General features: G+C 42.6%; 1 protein-coding gene across 1 annotated transcript in view; it reads left to right on the forward strand.

Annotated features, from left to right (window-relative positions):
• Nucleotides 1-14,428, forward strand: part of SCGN (secretagogin, EF-hand calcium binding protein) — a 30,340-nt gene extending 15,912 nt beyond the window's left edge. The window contains exons 5-10 of the mRNA XM_017813160.1: nt 6,863-6,873; nt 9,581-9,636; nt 11,412-11,457; nt 11,572-11,631; nt 12,542-12,610; nt 13,845-14,428. Coding sequence (XP_017668649.1) covers nt 6,863-6,873; nt 9,581-9,636; nt 11,412-11,457; nt 11,572-11,631; nt 12,542-12,610; nt 13,845-13,973 — 371 coding nt within the window. The 3' untranslated portion in view covers nt 13,974-14,428. The remainder of the gene's footprint in view (nt 1-6,862; nt 6,874-9,580; nt 9,637-11,411; nt 11,458-11,571; nt 11,632-12,541; nt 12,611-13,844) is intronic.
• The last annotated feature ends 1,453 nt before the right edge of the window (nt 14,429-15,881 follow it).

Below are 15,881 nucleotides of genomic sequence, written 5' to 3' on the forward strand. Positions count from 1 at the left end.
CTTGGCTCCGGCAGATGAACCTCAGGATTAAAGGGAGGGCTCAGGTCAGCGCACGCTGTGTCTCACCTAAAAAATCCACTGCGCAGGCTCGAAGGGTTAATGACCTTTCCCAAATCTTCGCTCGCGAAGACTGGCCATTATTATATTATTATATCTAAACATCTAAAAGCAAGAAAAAAAGGGAAAACGAATCTCATTTCTGATGTCATTCTCAAGGGTATTATTTGAATTCCACTAGCAGACATCTATCACTGCAATTTTTTAAATTAATTTCAGACGGGACTGCCTTGTTTCTTGGCAAAAAATCTGTGTTTGTACCTAAAAACCGGCTTGGTATGCAAGCAAAGAAGGAGCTGCCCACATATTTTGCAATACCATGTTATGTATGCATGATGCGTCTCTGTCTAGAAATGTGACCCTTTAGAGCGATGTGAAAAACTGTGCTATTACAGAAGAGCATAGATTTTTTTTCTTTCATATTTATAAGACAGTGAAAGGAGAGGAATGCTAGCTACAGAAATTATTTTCCAACTGGCAGAGCCTAAAAACAATAAAATCCCAGTAGTTACAGCTAGAACAAAAATCTTCCTGGTAGCATCTGCAGGTAGCAAATAGCTTTCATGCTGCTCCATTGAGGTTTCCATCCCTGGTGGTTAATCTCTGATCAAGTGCTGGGAAATAGGTGATCTGAAGCTTGTAGACAGTGGGTGGTTTATTTCCTCCAACTCGTTGCCCTTTCCCTTAATTTCCCAAGAAAGATCTGTGATTCTACTGCCCTAACGCACCTGGGTATCAATGCAGCCCAGGGCTAAGAGCCAGGAGGTCTGGTTTCTATTTCCATGGTTTTTTACAGATTGGCTTTGTATCTTTGGAGAGGCAGTTTAGTCTCTACATCAAAAGATAAGATTTGATATGGGAAAAGGGATGCTTTGTATATCTGGGGAAATCTGTGATCTGAAATGCAAATCTGACTCCTGAGGACAAAGGTTTGCAAAGCCGCAATGCCAAAAGAATCAGGGATGTTGATGGTTATTAGAAAATGAAGATATGGCAGATGATTATTTTTATCTTGCAATTCTTTTCTCTAAACTGAAGGTCAAGGATGTTTATAAACACACCCGATCCCAAAAGCTAAGGCAGGGTGAAATATTACCACATGTAATCGCCTTGTGATATTCTACAGTAAAATAGAGGATATAAATTCTGTACCTCATAACAAAGTATCCACATGGGCAGTATCTCTACCTTATCAGATACATTGCGTGAAGTGATTGAGTGAGAATGTATCTGAAGCAGAAAGGCAAAATTCCAATGAGGGAAGAAAGATTCAGCCTTGCATTTGTGGGCTGTATAAAGAGGGAGAAATGACTCGAGGAGCAAAGGTACAATGTCAAGGCCCAGGGCAAGACAGCTCTTTGCTTTCTCTCTCTGCTTTCCGTGTGGAGTGAGGAGTCCCACTGGGACTCTGCCACCATCACCACTGTTTAGGAAAAAGGGAACAGTGGCCCTTCCATTTTATTCCTGAAGCTTTCAGTCTTTCTGTTGTATCTTTAGCAACCAGCAGCACCAATTCCTTTACTGCACAGTGGACAGACTTATATTTCCCTCCCCTATGGCTTTGCTCCCAGCCTTTTTTCTGCTTTGAGCACGAAGTCCTTGGGACAAGGACCCGTTTCTGCTGAACCCAACTACAGGGTCTCTCAGGGTGGCCCATCTATCCAACTCAGGGCTTTCAAGTGCCACTGTAATAATATTCTGTTGAAATAAGCCGTGTCCCTAGGAGCTGTAAATCCATCTGTCTCCACAGGAATTTACAGATCTCTGCCCTTTTTTCTGTACATACACAGCTGGCTGCATGCATCTTAAGCAGCTACTGATATACTGAGTGGACCCTAGAGCCTTCTGGAGATCGCGATAAAGAGGAAAATGCAAATTATCATTTTAAAGAAAGTAGCCCAGGCATGAGAAAAAAAAAAAGGCTGCATTTTATGGTTCTGTGCTGGATATTTGCAGCTTATAAGCAGTTCAAGCAGATATCATACTAACCAAGACATGCTAAATTCTCACCCCTTATGCTGCTATGAATAATCATATACCACATTAAGAAAAAAAAAACTCTGAGAAGAAAGTATTTCTTTTGGAAGAGATTGATCATCTCTGGAAAGGAGCATCACTTTATCAGATTGTTTAGCAGCTGTTTCTTAAGGAGCAGTAAAGCCACTGGGGAATGTCACAAAGGAAGAATATTTGAGTTCCCAAGACTCTTCACAGAGAATTAAAGTGACAACTTTGTGCTGAGGAAGCCCCTTTGTAGGCATAGTTCTTTTTTTTCTTTCATGCTTACATAGATATGTGTTTGTATTAATAGTCATCAAGTGTGTATGAATAATCATTTACATGCACCTACTTGCATGAGAAGATACATAATCATGTGCAGTTCTGAGTCCCTGAAAACAATCTGTAGGTTTATTGCTACAGACGATGAAGAAATGAGGCTGCACATACCATGATTCAATCTTCGGGATTCTCTGCAGAGCCCTTTCCTCATTCCCCCTCCATTAGGTTTCCTTGGCAAACAGCACCTGGTGCTGTCATTCAGCCAACCAGAATCCCCACAACCCTTTGCAAACCCAGTGTTTGATTCACACACTCCTTCTCAGCTCCAAGGCCGAAACACTCCTTTCTGATTCCAACCAACTGAATGTAGGTGCCTCTGGCCTAACTTGTTCCCAGAATTGCCTTCCCATAGGCACAGACTGAGAGCTGTTGGCAGAGAACAAGTGCTTGGAGGTTGAATCGAAGCCTTGTATTGCTCTGAGCCTCATGAGAAGAGGCCCCAGGGCATCCTGCAATGTGTGCTCCAGGAGACACAGTGAGCAGCTGAAAATGGAGGTTTTTAAGAGCATGGTGGGAATTTTCTGCCTTCCTGAATTAACACAAGCCAGAGAAATGAAAACTTGTCCCCTTTGTGCTTCATGATGAGAAGAAGACTGTGAAGGATGATAGTGGAACAACCTTTTCCAATCCCTCCCCATCTCCCCTCAACCCCCCAAGTCAAGCTATTAGTAGGCTTCTGTGTCCTAGTGAAGTTTCAGCCCATGAATGCTCATCTCACACATGCATTTGACAACATTTTGTTGTGAGTTACAGCTTCTGTACCTGTGCATGCACCACAACAGTGTACTTCATAGAATACTGTAAATGATGGAATAGAAACTAGATTTAAGGTATAGTTTCTGATGAAATTAAGTATTCATCATTTTTTTCTTCTGTAAAAGCAAAATTTTCACTCAGTTTTTGCATCTTGGCATATGTCATTACCTTGTTCATAGAAACCCTGATAGTTCACAGCTTCCCAGATAGCAGCATGTTACTTCTAGTTTTGTAACCTCAATGCCTAAAAATTGTATGAAGGGCAAGCTCATTACTGAGGCAAACTTCAGCAAATTAAGTTACATATTCTCCTGAAGCAGTCACATATGCAACACTGACATTCACTTTTTGCATTGCCTTATGTTGATAATGTCAGACTGAGCATAAAAAAAGTCCTTTAATTTGAGCATTATTAATTTTAGTAAAATGAAAAGAATAACTCTCACCCAGCCAACACACTATATTTTCCCACCACAAGCTAAAATTCTAGAGAGGCAATAGTATAAGGGCAGTGAGTAATAACCCAACAAGCATTGGTCATGAACTACAATATTTGAAAGTTTGTGGATGGAGATGGCTGAGTATGAAATCTTAGCCCCAGAGAAGTCAATATAGATATCTTTTACAGCTTTAATGATACCAGGGTTTTGCTGGGCTTATTTGCAAAGGTTATCCTGGGGACTGAACTGTGTAAGCTGAGCACACAAACCTGCAGCTGACCAGCTGCTCCTCATCTTAGTGCAGAGGGGAAGAGGGTCTATGTACATGAGTATGCATTGTGGACTACCTTTATTTTATTTTGGGGGGATTTCTGGTGCTTTTGTGGCTGCTGCCTCTCCCCTCTGCGAGGATAATGCTAGAGGCTCAATGTGGTCCGATCTTTGGCTGTGAAAGCCTGTCTGTCCATGCTCAGTGCCAATGCCAGTGTACTTATACATGGAAATAAAAGTCAGAGCACAGAAAATTCAGGTAATTTAGACCCTTAACACCTTACTAGTCAAGCTAGCACATCTTTGTTAACAAAGTCTTTTATGACCACCAAAGAAATGGTGTAATAATAGAAAGACAAATATTTATTGTATTGAAAAAAAAAGCCTAAACAGAGCAAACTTCCCAAAGCTCTAGAAATAAAATATGAATGGAGTGTAGCCTACAGGAGTGATTGCCTAAGGAGCAGTCTTCACACATCTCTTCTCCTGTTAGTGTTCCTTTCTGGCCCCCCTCCCAGGCAATTCGGCAAGGATGCCATGACCCCCAAGAGACTGGATCTCCAGGGATGCTCTGGCACCTCAAACATGACATCTAAGCCAAGCCAGCACTATGGGAGCCCCACCATCAGCAGAGAGCTTCTTCCTGGGTTTGGTGTGTATGATTCTTCTTGTTGCGTTGCTGCCTGTAATAGAGAACCCACACAGCTGATGAACACAATGGAGGCAAATCTGCCTCCCGTGTCCATTCTTGACTTAACGTAGGTGGTGCTGCCGCTTCCAATTTTGCAAGGGAAGCAGAATATCCCATTTAAGCTCAAACTTCATTTCTGAAGATCAAAACCAACAGAACTCAGGAACCTGCAGGCTTTTGAAAACTCCAAGAGATAACACTTTGCTCTTCCAGGAATCAAAACACTCTTAGGAATTCTGCACTAAATGACTTGTCTATGTGACACAGGCAATCTGGTTGGGCAGAGCACTGAGCTTTTGTCCTGAGGATAACTTGCTGGCCACGGGGCCCTGCTATCTGTCTGTAAAAGCCTTTGTGACACCATCCTTCCTCAAAGAAAGAAGCCATAGGCAGTCCTGGATCTTGGCCACATGCCTATCTTGATACACTCTCAATAACTCTGTACTCAAAGACCAACTTGAGTTACAGCTGTTGGGCATAGGTGCCCATGTATATGTATTTGTGAGAGTAGGAAGTAAAGCAAAAGCTGACTCTTTTCAGTGTCCCACTTTACTACACACAAAGAACCAGAGAAGATATAAAGACAGGTTTTAGTGAGTCCACTGCTCACAGAACTATTTATTTTGGTTGTTTACTTCTTTCCTTATCTCTGTCATGGAAAATAATTCAGATTTATAATCTTATATTGCTCTTCAAAGCATATCATATTGTGGTGGCCTTCTTTACAACACCGGACTGGAAAAGCAGAGGTATTTCCTTTGCTGAATTAAAAGCCAATGGCAGTTCTGATTTTGCACTTAAAAAGAAATGGAGATGTAACAACACTTATTTTGCAAACCCAGCTTTTACATATTCTCTGTCTGCCTTAGAGTACGTGGACTACATTCAAACAAACAGAACTTAAGATGCCCCTGGTGCACTGCCATTAAAATGTCAGTGAATTAATTTGTGCAAACACTTTAAAACACAGGGTAACTTGACAGAAAAATAAATGCATCATTTTATAAAACATACTGCTAGATGCAACAAAGCTTTTACTAAAATTGAGTGTTATTTAAACATGCCAGACCTTGTCCTTAACCACATTTCATATTTTCATATCAGCCTGGCAGCGTAAATATACTTTTCAGGAGGGTAAACTGAAAATCCATCAAGTTTAACATATCAAGATGGTGTATTTAAAAGTTTAAATTAGAAACAATCTCATAACCATTTCAATTATCTGCTTCTCCCATGATGTACACTTCGTCACGTGGGGTACCCTCTGACATTCTTTGTGTGCTCATTCACAGAATTAGCAGATCAGAATAAACACTCACATGCTTGAAACTTGAAAGTTTAATTAAAAAAACATTTCCTCAGGCTTTTCCCCAAGCAGTGCAAAGCGAGACTGCCATGTAGTGGGTACGCATGAGCTCCAGTTGTCCAGATAACAGGATTAGGTCTATCTTATTAGCTGTGGTACCTGAACTAATTCCCAACATGTTTTCTATCTGTCATGTGGAAGTCAGTGGCCAAGAATTAGCTCGGCCTAGCTCTTCCAGCCAGACTTTTATTTTCCCTCTGTTGACTGGTTTGGACAATCAAAATATTGCATATGTTTGCAAATTTTATTCAGGATACTTGTTGCAGAAAAAGGCCAAACAATTAGAAAACACAAAGATACTCTCTTGCAGAGCTGAGTGAAGGAGGTCAGGGAGGAGTGAAAGAGGTCAGGGAAGGGAGCTGGTTAGCTGTAAGTAGACATGGTCAGCCACTGAAAGTTTAATGTCAAGCTCAAAGATACCACGCAAGAGAAGCAAATTGGGGATGATTCCTTTCATTAAGCATTCCTCTAGGGAAAGTATTCTCTCTGCAGTTAACTGTGCTTTAATGAGGTCTGTGATACTGCAGGAATATTGCAAAGGGTTCAGAAATGGATAGGGCTGAAAACCACAAGCTCACAAAATCACACTGAAGTAGAAAGACTTTCGCATCTAAACCACCACCTCTAATCTAGCCTGTTTCATTAAGAATGCACAAAGCTTTTCAGCCTGTCAGCTATTCGTGACTTCTGAACCCATGAAAATATGCTGCACTCACAATGTAGAGCAGATGCAGGGCAGGCAGGACACCCAAAGTCCCAAGACAAGGACAGCTACACTAGGGTGCTTATTTATTTATTCTGTGGAAAAGGAGATGAGGCTGGAGATGTTTCACTGAAAAGGAGACTTGAGACTTGTCCTAGATAGACCTATATGAAATGAGAAATGTGCCCCGAGTCTGGCTCTTGGTTAGGGACACACCAGATCTGTCCTGGTCCCATAAGCTGACACCATGGTCAGCATTTATAGGTGTTTATCAGTGAGTTTGTATGGAAATCAGAACATTGTGGTCACAGAGCTGAACTTCTCACAAAAGATCTGTGTGTTTGCTTTCCTGAGATATCTCAGAGGGAAAAACACATCTGAATTTGAAGTCTAGGCTGAAACACTGGATTTTAGTCTCAAAAGAGTAATTCTGAGATGCACAGAGTATGAGAGGAAGTAAAACACACTTTCAGGAGCTCAGAAACATGTAGGAGAATCCGGGTGAAGCTGAAAAAGTGCTAAAGACAGTAAGTTTTCGTGTGTTTTAGTAAGGACACTGTATCTTTGTGTGAAGAAAAGGTCAGTGCCTTCAGCCAGAGCTGCCCTGACCTGGCAGCAGAGTCCCTGAGAGCTGTGTCCTGTGTTTCCCACCAAATGCTGTCCTCTCCCACCATGCCAGCTGCATTACTTTATGATGAATTCCTACAGACCATGTGGGTAACTAATGCTCCTTGGTGGCCTAAACCAAGGCATTTAGAGTGACATTTTCAAAAGCATTTGAGTTACTGTAGAGCCTCGGTACTACAGTATTCCCACCATCCACACGCTGATACTTTCTCTAGCTGTCTAAGTAGGGGTTATCTTCATAAGTTTTCTTTAAAGAGTATTTTTCACAGTAATGGTGTAAGCTGGATGTTGCAAAGCTACCTTTGTTGGAGAGTTTGCAAAAGTGAACTAGCAGGAGCATCTCCCTCTCTCTTCACACAACACAAAAAACCAGGTTAGGTACTGATGTTCCATTTGGACAGAAGCTTTTAAATTCTTATCTGGGACTATCTATTTCTAAAAAGAACATTAATCATTTTCTATGGCCTGCAGGATAACTCTTTTATTAGCCAAGGACTGAAGGCTCAGGTTTATCTCTCTGATGGCAGTGGGAGTCTGTCATTGCAAGGACACTTCTCCCCTTGGTGGCAACAGCAAAGGCAGCTTCTGCTCCCATCCCTTCCTCCAGCCTTGCCCCATTGCAGCTCCAGCAAAGACCAGGAAAATGTGCCATCTTGCAGTGGGAGAACCAATGGGGCAGGAAGCAGGATGCAAGAATTTAGATCAGCTAGAAAGGGGTGACTTGGATTGAGCAAGCAGAGAGCAGTCCTCAGGATGTCTTGGCAGCTTTATTTGCTTTACAGCTCTAGAGCAAAGAAGGTTCAGAAGTCCTTCTTCTGTTATTTAGTGGCTCTGCACAGAGTGCATGCTTGGCAGAGGTCAATTAAATGGGAAAATGGCTTTCCTTGTGCCACTGAACACCCACGTAGCTCTCAGGATGCCGTTTTTCCAAATATCTCAATATGGGTATTCGATCATTCATAGGACTTTTATACTGTCTTTCAGTGGGAGGAAAACTGAGCCTATACCAACTTCCTCTTGAAAAACCCCATCCAAACCTCAGTAGTGTAAAACGCTCAGAATAATTAATGGGAGACAATCTGTTGCAGAATCTCAATCTAAATGCACTACAATAAAGGGTCTCAGCATAGCTGCCTGCCCGTGAGCAAGAGGCAAGGAGAAGGCACTGACAAAATAGTTAAGGTCTCCCTGAGAAATGGCAACTTTCCAGAACACACTGTGTTCATATACAAGGCTTCATATTAGGCTTCACTGTTAGGAAGTGCTCAGGACATGCTACTGGCTCCTGCTTATTCAGTGTCACAGAGGATAATCCTGTCCCTCTAATCTTTGTGAGGTGGGGACTGCTAGAGGCCTTCTCCAGCAGATGTGCAATTACACAACAGGTGTGTAGTGAACTGGTTACTCTGCACAACCACTAAACAATCAGATGAGATCTATCAATATCTATATCTATCAATATAATGCATATTCCTTAACTATCTGACAAAGAAAGGTGACCTGTCATAGTAAAATACTCAGCTTCCTCCCCACTGCCACTACAATGTGAAATACATTTTTTCTAGAACTTTGAGCCATGAGTTATTCAGGTTTGCAACTCATTAAACACCCCCTCCCCCTTTCCTTGTAAGAGACTCGATTTTGTGCCTTGAAGAGAAATGCAGAACCAAATATAACAAATAAATAAATATTTTTTGGTCATGACTCATCAAAATGATGGTATTAAGGAAAAAGTAATCTTAAGAAAAGGATAAGTTTTCAATTCACACAGATTAACCTCTTGATGTTGGCAGCCTGAACCTTCTTCCCAGTCTTAGAGCTTTCCAACAGCAGGCTGAGCCAAGCAAATCGCACTGCTTTAGTCTTGTAAAATTCTGACCTGAGTGTCAATCAGAAGGTAGCATTTGCTCTTCAGCCACTCAGTAGCCACAGCAACAGTGAAAGATAAGGATGGAGTCAGGCTGGAAGCATTCAGAAGTTTTCCCCTTTTTTCAGCACTTTTTTCAGGGGCCTTGGCAAGGGCAGTATTTAGTTTCTTAAGGAGTTTGTTGCAGACCTGCCTTTATCCCCATGTAAGGTGGGAAGGGAGTGGTATGGGTCTTTGGTTGCTTTGGGTTGTTGCTGTCAGAAAGCTGGAGGATTTTGCTATGCTCTCGTGCCACCCTTGCACTTGGTGGTAGCGTAGGATGCCATGCTGCCTGGGATTTGGGCAAGCACCACAAGCAAGCAGAGGTGAGGGCACAGGGCAGAGCAAAATGTATATTGTCTTTTTTTGTGTGCGTGTTCTCCTCATGGCTTATCTATTTTATCTCTGTCTTCTTGATTTATAGATGAAAATCTTTGACAAAAATAAAGATGGGCGGCTGGACCTGAATGACCTGGCAAGGTAGGATTTAATAATGTTGATGGGGTTTTTCAGCTCCCAATGACAGATCCAGGCAAGGTGATGATCTCCCTCTGGGGACGAGAATTTGAATTTTGCCTCCTTTCAAATTACATCAGCTCTGATCCTACCTCTCCAAAACGTTATCCCTATTGCAATAGTCTGAGGATCTAGAGCTAGTGACAGGAGCAATGCTAGCAATGTACAACACCAACATTCATGACCCATGCTACCTCTGTGATGCTTCCCAGGAGGTGACAAAGCAACCAGTGACATTGTTACTCAAAAAAATTGATGGCAATCCTTTCAGCAGGGTAGTAGACGTGCATTTATTTTATATCATCACATTTTTTGCCTACTTTTTTGAATAATAAAAGTGCCACCACAAAGGAGTTTGGCAGTGGCAGTAAGAAAGAATTTGAAGAGCCAAGGTGAAGATGCTTGTGAAGGAAGCTGGGGACTCAGTCATGGACCTCTGTCTCTTTTCTGTTCTTGATACCTCACAGAATCCCAGAATCTGTGATTCCAACCAGGTTGGAAAAGACCCCGGAGATCATTGATTCCAACCCATGACCCAACACCATCCTGTCAACTAGACCATGGCACTAAGTCCCACATCCAGTCTCTTCTTAAATACCTCCAGGGACAGTGACTCCATCACCCTGGGCAACCCATTCCCATGTCTGATCACTCTCTGTAAAGAATTTCTTTCTAATGTTTAACGTAAACCTCCCCTGTCACAGCTTAAGACCATGCCCTCTTGTCCTACTGCTGGTTGCCTAGGAAAAGAGACCCAACCCCCACCTCACTCCAACCTCCTTTCAGGTAGCTGTAGAGAGCGATAAGGTCTCCCGAAGCTTTTAGATGATTTTCATTGCCTACGGACAGAGTATGCCTTTCTCTGTAAATGTATGTGCATTGATTAGATAGGACTTTAAACATGCAGATACAATCTTAAAACACCATTTTAGGGGTGAGGGGACAGAAGTGCTGGTTTGCCACTGTTACTTTCTGCTTCGGATCATGACAAATGTGAGCATGAATAACTGGAGTGCATACAGCAGTTCCCTTTGACTATGATATATATGAAAAGAATCAGAGGCAGAATGGAGAATAAAGGGAGTTACTGTTGCAATTTTCTCTTAAATACAGTTCCCTACCAGGAACTAGGCCATCTGAGGCTCCCTTGCAGTCTGAGCACATTCCTCACACTCCGAATCCCTCCATGTGTGGACACAGCTCAGTGTCCCTGTGTCATGGGCTCTAAAAACCTCAGGATTAGCAGAGGAGTTGGAGAGAGAAAATGATTTATCAGTGCTTGATGAACTTTAGGAGACAAAAGGAGAGGAATTCAGCCAGTCTTGGTGCACAGACCAGTAACACTTTGCCCTTTACTTTTACAACAACCAATTCTGCCTCCAATAGAGAACGATAAATGACTCTTTCCTTTAATGCAGCACAGCAATCCAGTTACGAGGAATGGTTGTCTGGCAGCTCTTGAGTCAGAGTCTGACAACCTCCATTGTGCTGGACCACCAGAATTGCTCTGTGAGGAGCAATGGTGCTACGAAGCACATTTGTGGTGAGCCAAAGGGCACCCGCCGTGCCCCATCATACAGGGAGGAGGGCTCGTGTTCCCACATCAGCCCTCTGCAGCAATTTTCTCTTTTATAGGCCTTTAATCTAACATCCCTTTGTTTTATGAGCAAGGAGAGTTCAGAAGAGTTTGTATGCAGATGATAAAGTGGAAAGATTATGATTTAAATCTCTCCATTCAGGATTCTGGCGCTCCAGGAAAATTTCCTTCTACAATTTAAAATGGATGTAAGTAGCACTGTTTTTTGATACATTGATCCCGTTTCTCTCAGCTAAGATAATCTGGGCTCAAATGATTTTCTTTTCTTAAATTTTTCATTTGCTTGTCCTCTCTACTTGCAGGCTTGCAGCACAGAAGAAAGGAGAAGAGATTTTGAGAAGATCTTTGCACACTATGACGTTGTGAGTCCCATGAGGCCATTCAATCCCTTGCAATTTGCAAATGACACAGATTTAGCATATGCTGCTCAGATTTCTTCTTTCTGCTGGGTATTGTTGGGGTCACTCAGGAGCAGCAGCAGCTGTGCCTGAGCCCATGGTCCATGAGCACAGATACCAGACTGGGAGGGGTAAAGTAGGGACAGATGGGTGTGACGCTCAGACAACTTGTGGCAAGGACCAATTTTGACTTCCTGCATTGCCATGGCCATTGCTGCTGCATTAGCAGTATCCCTGAAGGAGATGCAGAGAAGGTGGTGGCTTTAGCACTCACAGTCTTTGACAGTTGGGACCTGCATCACCACCACCCCAAAAAACAAAACTCCTTCCAATATTGAAATAACGATTATTTAGGGAGTCTGGCCCATGACAGACATTACCATTTAACTGCCTATTAGACATCAACAATTCAGTGCCACTTCTGACAGTCACACAATTCCCTCAGGGTGGTGACCAGCAAGCCTCACAAAATGGTGGGAGATGTTGCTTCCATGTGAGGGGAAAAGATTGTTTGGGAAAAAAGGAAGGTATCCTAGATATTAGGAAGAAAAAGAAATTCTTTACTGTGAGTGTAGTGAGGCACTGGAACAGGTTGCCCAGAGAAACTGTGGATTTTCCGTGCCTGTAAGTATTCAAGGCCAGGTTGGATGGAAGTCTGAGCAACCCAGCCTGGTATAGTGGAAGGTACTCATGCTCGTGGTGGGGTGGTTGGAACCAGATGATCTTAAAGGTCCCTTCCAATCCAAACCTTTCTATGGTTCTGTGAGCTTTATGACGCTTTATAAAGCTTGGTGATGGGTTGGATGTACTGGCTGGTAAATATTGTAGTGTTTTTGACTTACTGGGGAGTTTTGATGTTTATTCCATCTTTCAGAGTAAAACAGGAGCACTTGAAGGCCCAGAAGTGGATGGGTTTGTCAAAGACATGATGGAACTGGTCAAGGTATCTTCATGGTTCTGTTTGAATAATACCCTGTATTTCTGAAAGACCAGGGCTTGTTTTGGAAACGTTATGTACATAGAGAGACTAGCAAGAACAGAGTCAAATTTCACTCTGATCATAAGCAGCAGGGAATGTCACCATCTCAGCACAAACTGTTGGCATAGATCAATCATCAGAATTTCTTTCTTCTGTTTTCCCTGAGGATGTGGTTCTCACCAGAATGACCTCATGGTTCACTAGGTTATCTCAGGGCTACATTTGAAAATTATTTAGGGTCTATCTCTAATTGACAATACTGTACCCAGTGTGTCACTTCAATTTCTGATGGACAGCAGAGTCTGTCCGCATTGGATTATCTTGAGTTTCCAGATGCAGACCAAGATAGAGATTTTGACACAAATAGAGTCTAGTTTTGGCTTCCTCTGAGCCTGAGCTGTTGCATTTTCACACAATGTGACCTGGCACAGGGATATCAGCGCTCCCATGTCTGTTCAGCAGAGATCAGAGAATGGCAACTGAGTGGTGATGGCTGCAGGTGTATGTTATGGCCATGTAGTGTGTAGGGAAGGGTATAGGAATGGGTAGGAGGTTGGATTTGTTCTCTGTGTGTGTGTGTAAAGGAGGGAAGTTTGTACTTTCCCTAAGGGCCTTCTTCAGCATTGTCCTTAGATGCCACAAGCTGTGCATGTGAATTTGAGCCCCTCCCAAGGAAGCAGGAAGCAGAGCAAACAGTACAGCATTAGCATAGAGAGACAGTGTAGCCTGTAAAATGTGTCTTCAGCAGCAGTTTGATCCACAAAAGGTATTTTTACACTGCTGAGTAGCCTGGAAAACAGGAGTCTGCTGACAGAAATGCTACATCACTCCTTGCACAGCAGGATTGAGAGAAGAAACCAGATGAAAGCAGAGGACTGGTAGTGCAGCGATCTGCATTGCACACCTTTTTGCAGACTTTTCTTTGATATAGATCAGATACTGATGGCCTTCACTAAGCACAAAAGTCAAGGTGCCATTTCTGTATAGTTATTCACAGTCCCACACCCCCTGTGCTTCTGCAGGGTGCCCTTTCCCGATCCTCTGTTTGCCTCCCCACTGCATATGAGCTTATGTGGGGCCTTTTGGTCAGTCCTCCTTGGATGGATTTCCCAGTTGCTGTATGGCCCGCTGCTTTACAAAGCTGGGAGAATCCAGAGCCATTTTCTCTCTCAGCACTGTTTTTCTCTTTTGCCTGCAGCCCAGCATTAGTGGAGTGGACCTGGACAAGTTCCGCCAGATCCTGCTCAACCACTGTGACGTGAACAAGGATGGGAAAATTCAGAAATCTGAACTAGCTTTGTGTCTTGGGCTGAAAATTAACCCATAGCTGAGAAAGTGCTCGTGGTTGTGTTTCCCTTGTAAGATTTGCCTGCTGCTCCTTGTAGAAGTGTGTCTGTGCTGCTGTGTGAGCGGTGGGGAGCCATGGCACTGTGCTGCTGGGCTGGAGAGTGGGATTTGCATGGAGGCCTCCTCACTCCACCAACTCCTTTGTGGTGTTCACTCAGTGCTGCCACTTGTGGGTCCCCTTAGCAATGTCTCTGCCCACCAGCAGACCAGCTGCTCAGAAAAGAGGTTGCTCTTCTTCTTCTGCCCTCATGAAATGCTGCCCTGCCCATTCCCTAGCATCTCCTCCAAAATGTCCCATCAGTGCTCTCAGAGTGCAGCTAATTGATGTTTCTGTTGGTAACCTTATACATGTGAAATTATTACTTGGGTGAGCCTTGTGCTTTGTGCATTTAAAATATTGGATGGATGACAGTGTATTTGTGCAGAAATAAAATGGCAATTACAGAAGTTCAGTAAGACCGAAGTTTATGTGTTATGTACAGAAAGCCATCTGCTGCAGGCTGGCAGACTACATAGTAGCCTTTTGCGTAAAATGCACCAAATGGCAAGGTGTTTTGGGATGCTTATAAACTGTGGTGTTTAAATCCATCAAGCAATGAAACATGGTAGATCCTTCCCATGGGGAAGCCACACACACTAGGAAATAATGTCACCTTCAGGATGAAGCCACTGAGTAACATCACCTGTGGAGGACACTCTTCTTACCCAAACTGAAATAACATACAAGGTTTCTATAAACTGGAAAACTGGAAGGACAGAAGCCTAACGAGAGCTAAGGTCCTACATATGCTTGGGTTTTTTTAAATCTGTAAGAGTTAGCAAATACTTGTAACCTTTATTAAATTTAAAGCTTCCCATCACTCCTGGGCCAGGAGCATAATCCTGGAGCCTGATGGCAACGGTATAATTTGTGCCACATATTTCCCTTTTCCGAAGCCTTTGGGTGAATATTCAGAAAATGCTACACCTACACTGTCATGCCCATATAATTCTTTCTTAATTTCCTAAGAGAAAGTTGATGAGAAAGGGTTGTTGCCAAAACTCCCTCTCATTTCATCATTTCTGTTTTCTACAGATGACAGTCACAGACTTGACACGAGGGTCTTTCCAGTTATGTCTTCTACACAAGGCAGCACCATGAAACACTCACTGCCTTTATACTCAGTCTTATAAAAATTAATAAGAATTTACCTTCAGTCAACACGAATAGAGATGCAAACACTGATTACATATACCGCTTCAGAACATACTCAGATTAAAGCATCTGCTCCTTTTCTATTTTCATTGATGATAAGGTCACAGACTGAACAAGTGCTAAGTGAGTGTTTAGCCCCAGCACGGAACTAGGGCTCTAAACTCTGAAGCTGCTCTTTATCACCCTGGCAGCAACACAAATCACAAACATAATAACAGAGCTTTACAATGGTTCATAAAAAGATAAACAAGGAATAAAGCCTTAGCAGCAGCTCCCTAAGCCAGCAGGGATGCAGTTTTACTGCTCACGCCCCTCTAAGGGAAGAGCTGTGGTCAGGAGTGCAGGACCATGGATAAGAAGCCAGCAGATAAATCCCATGCACTGCTGTTTACCACACATGCTTTATCATCATCTTTGAACAATTTGTAACAAACTTAGCAGGGTACAACACCAATCATTGTTTTATTGTATCTCAAACAGAACATACTGATCAGCATAAATAGTTATGCCTTTAAGTATATTCTTTTGTTTCTCTTTCTTTCTTCTGTCTTTATATAATTCCCATTGTTATTATTTTCTTAAACTACAGTTATTATTACTTTGGACATGGGAGCAATTTCTCTACCATCTCCTACAATATATTTCCAGAGATAGATGTAGGATCTTTTTACTATTTCTATTTCTCAGTGATGG

Source organism: Lepidothrix coronata, unplaced genomic scaffold (assembly GCF_001604755.1).
Source record: "Lepidothrix coronata isolate B3197 unplaced genomic scaffold, Lepidothrix_coronata-1.0 Scaffold40, whole genome shotgun sequence".
In the NCBI taxonomy this organism is placed as follows: Eukaryota; Metazoa; Chordata; class Aves; order Passeriformes; family Pipridae; genus Lepidothrix; species Lepidothrix coronata.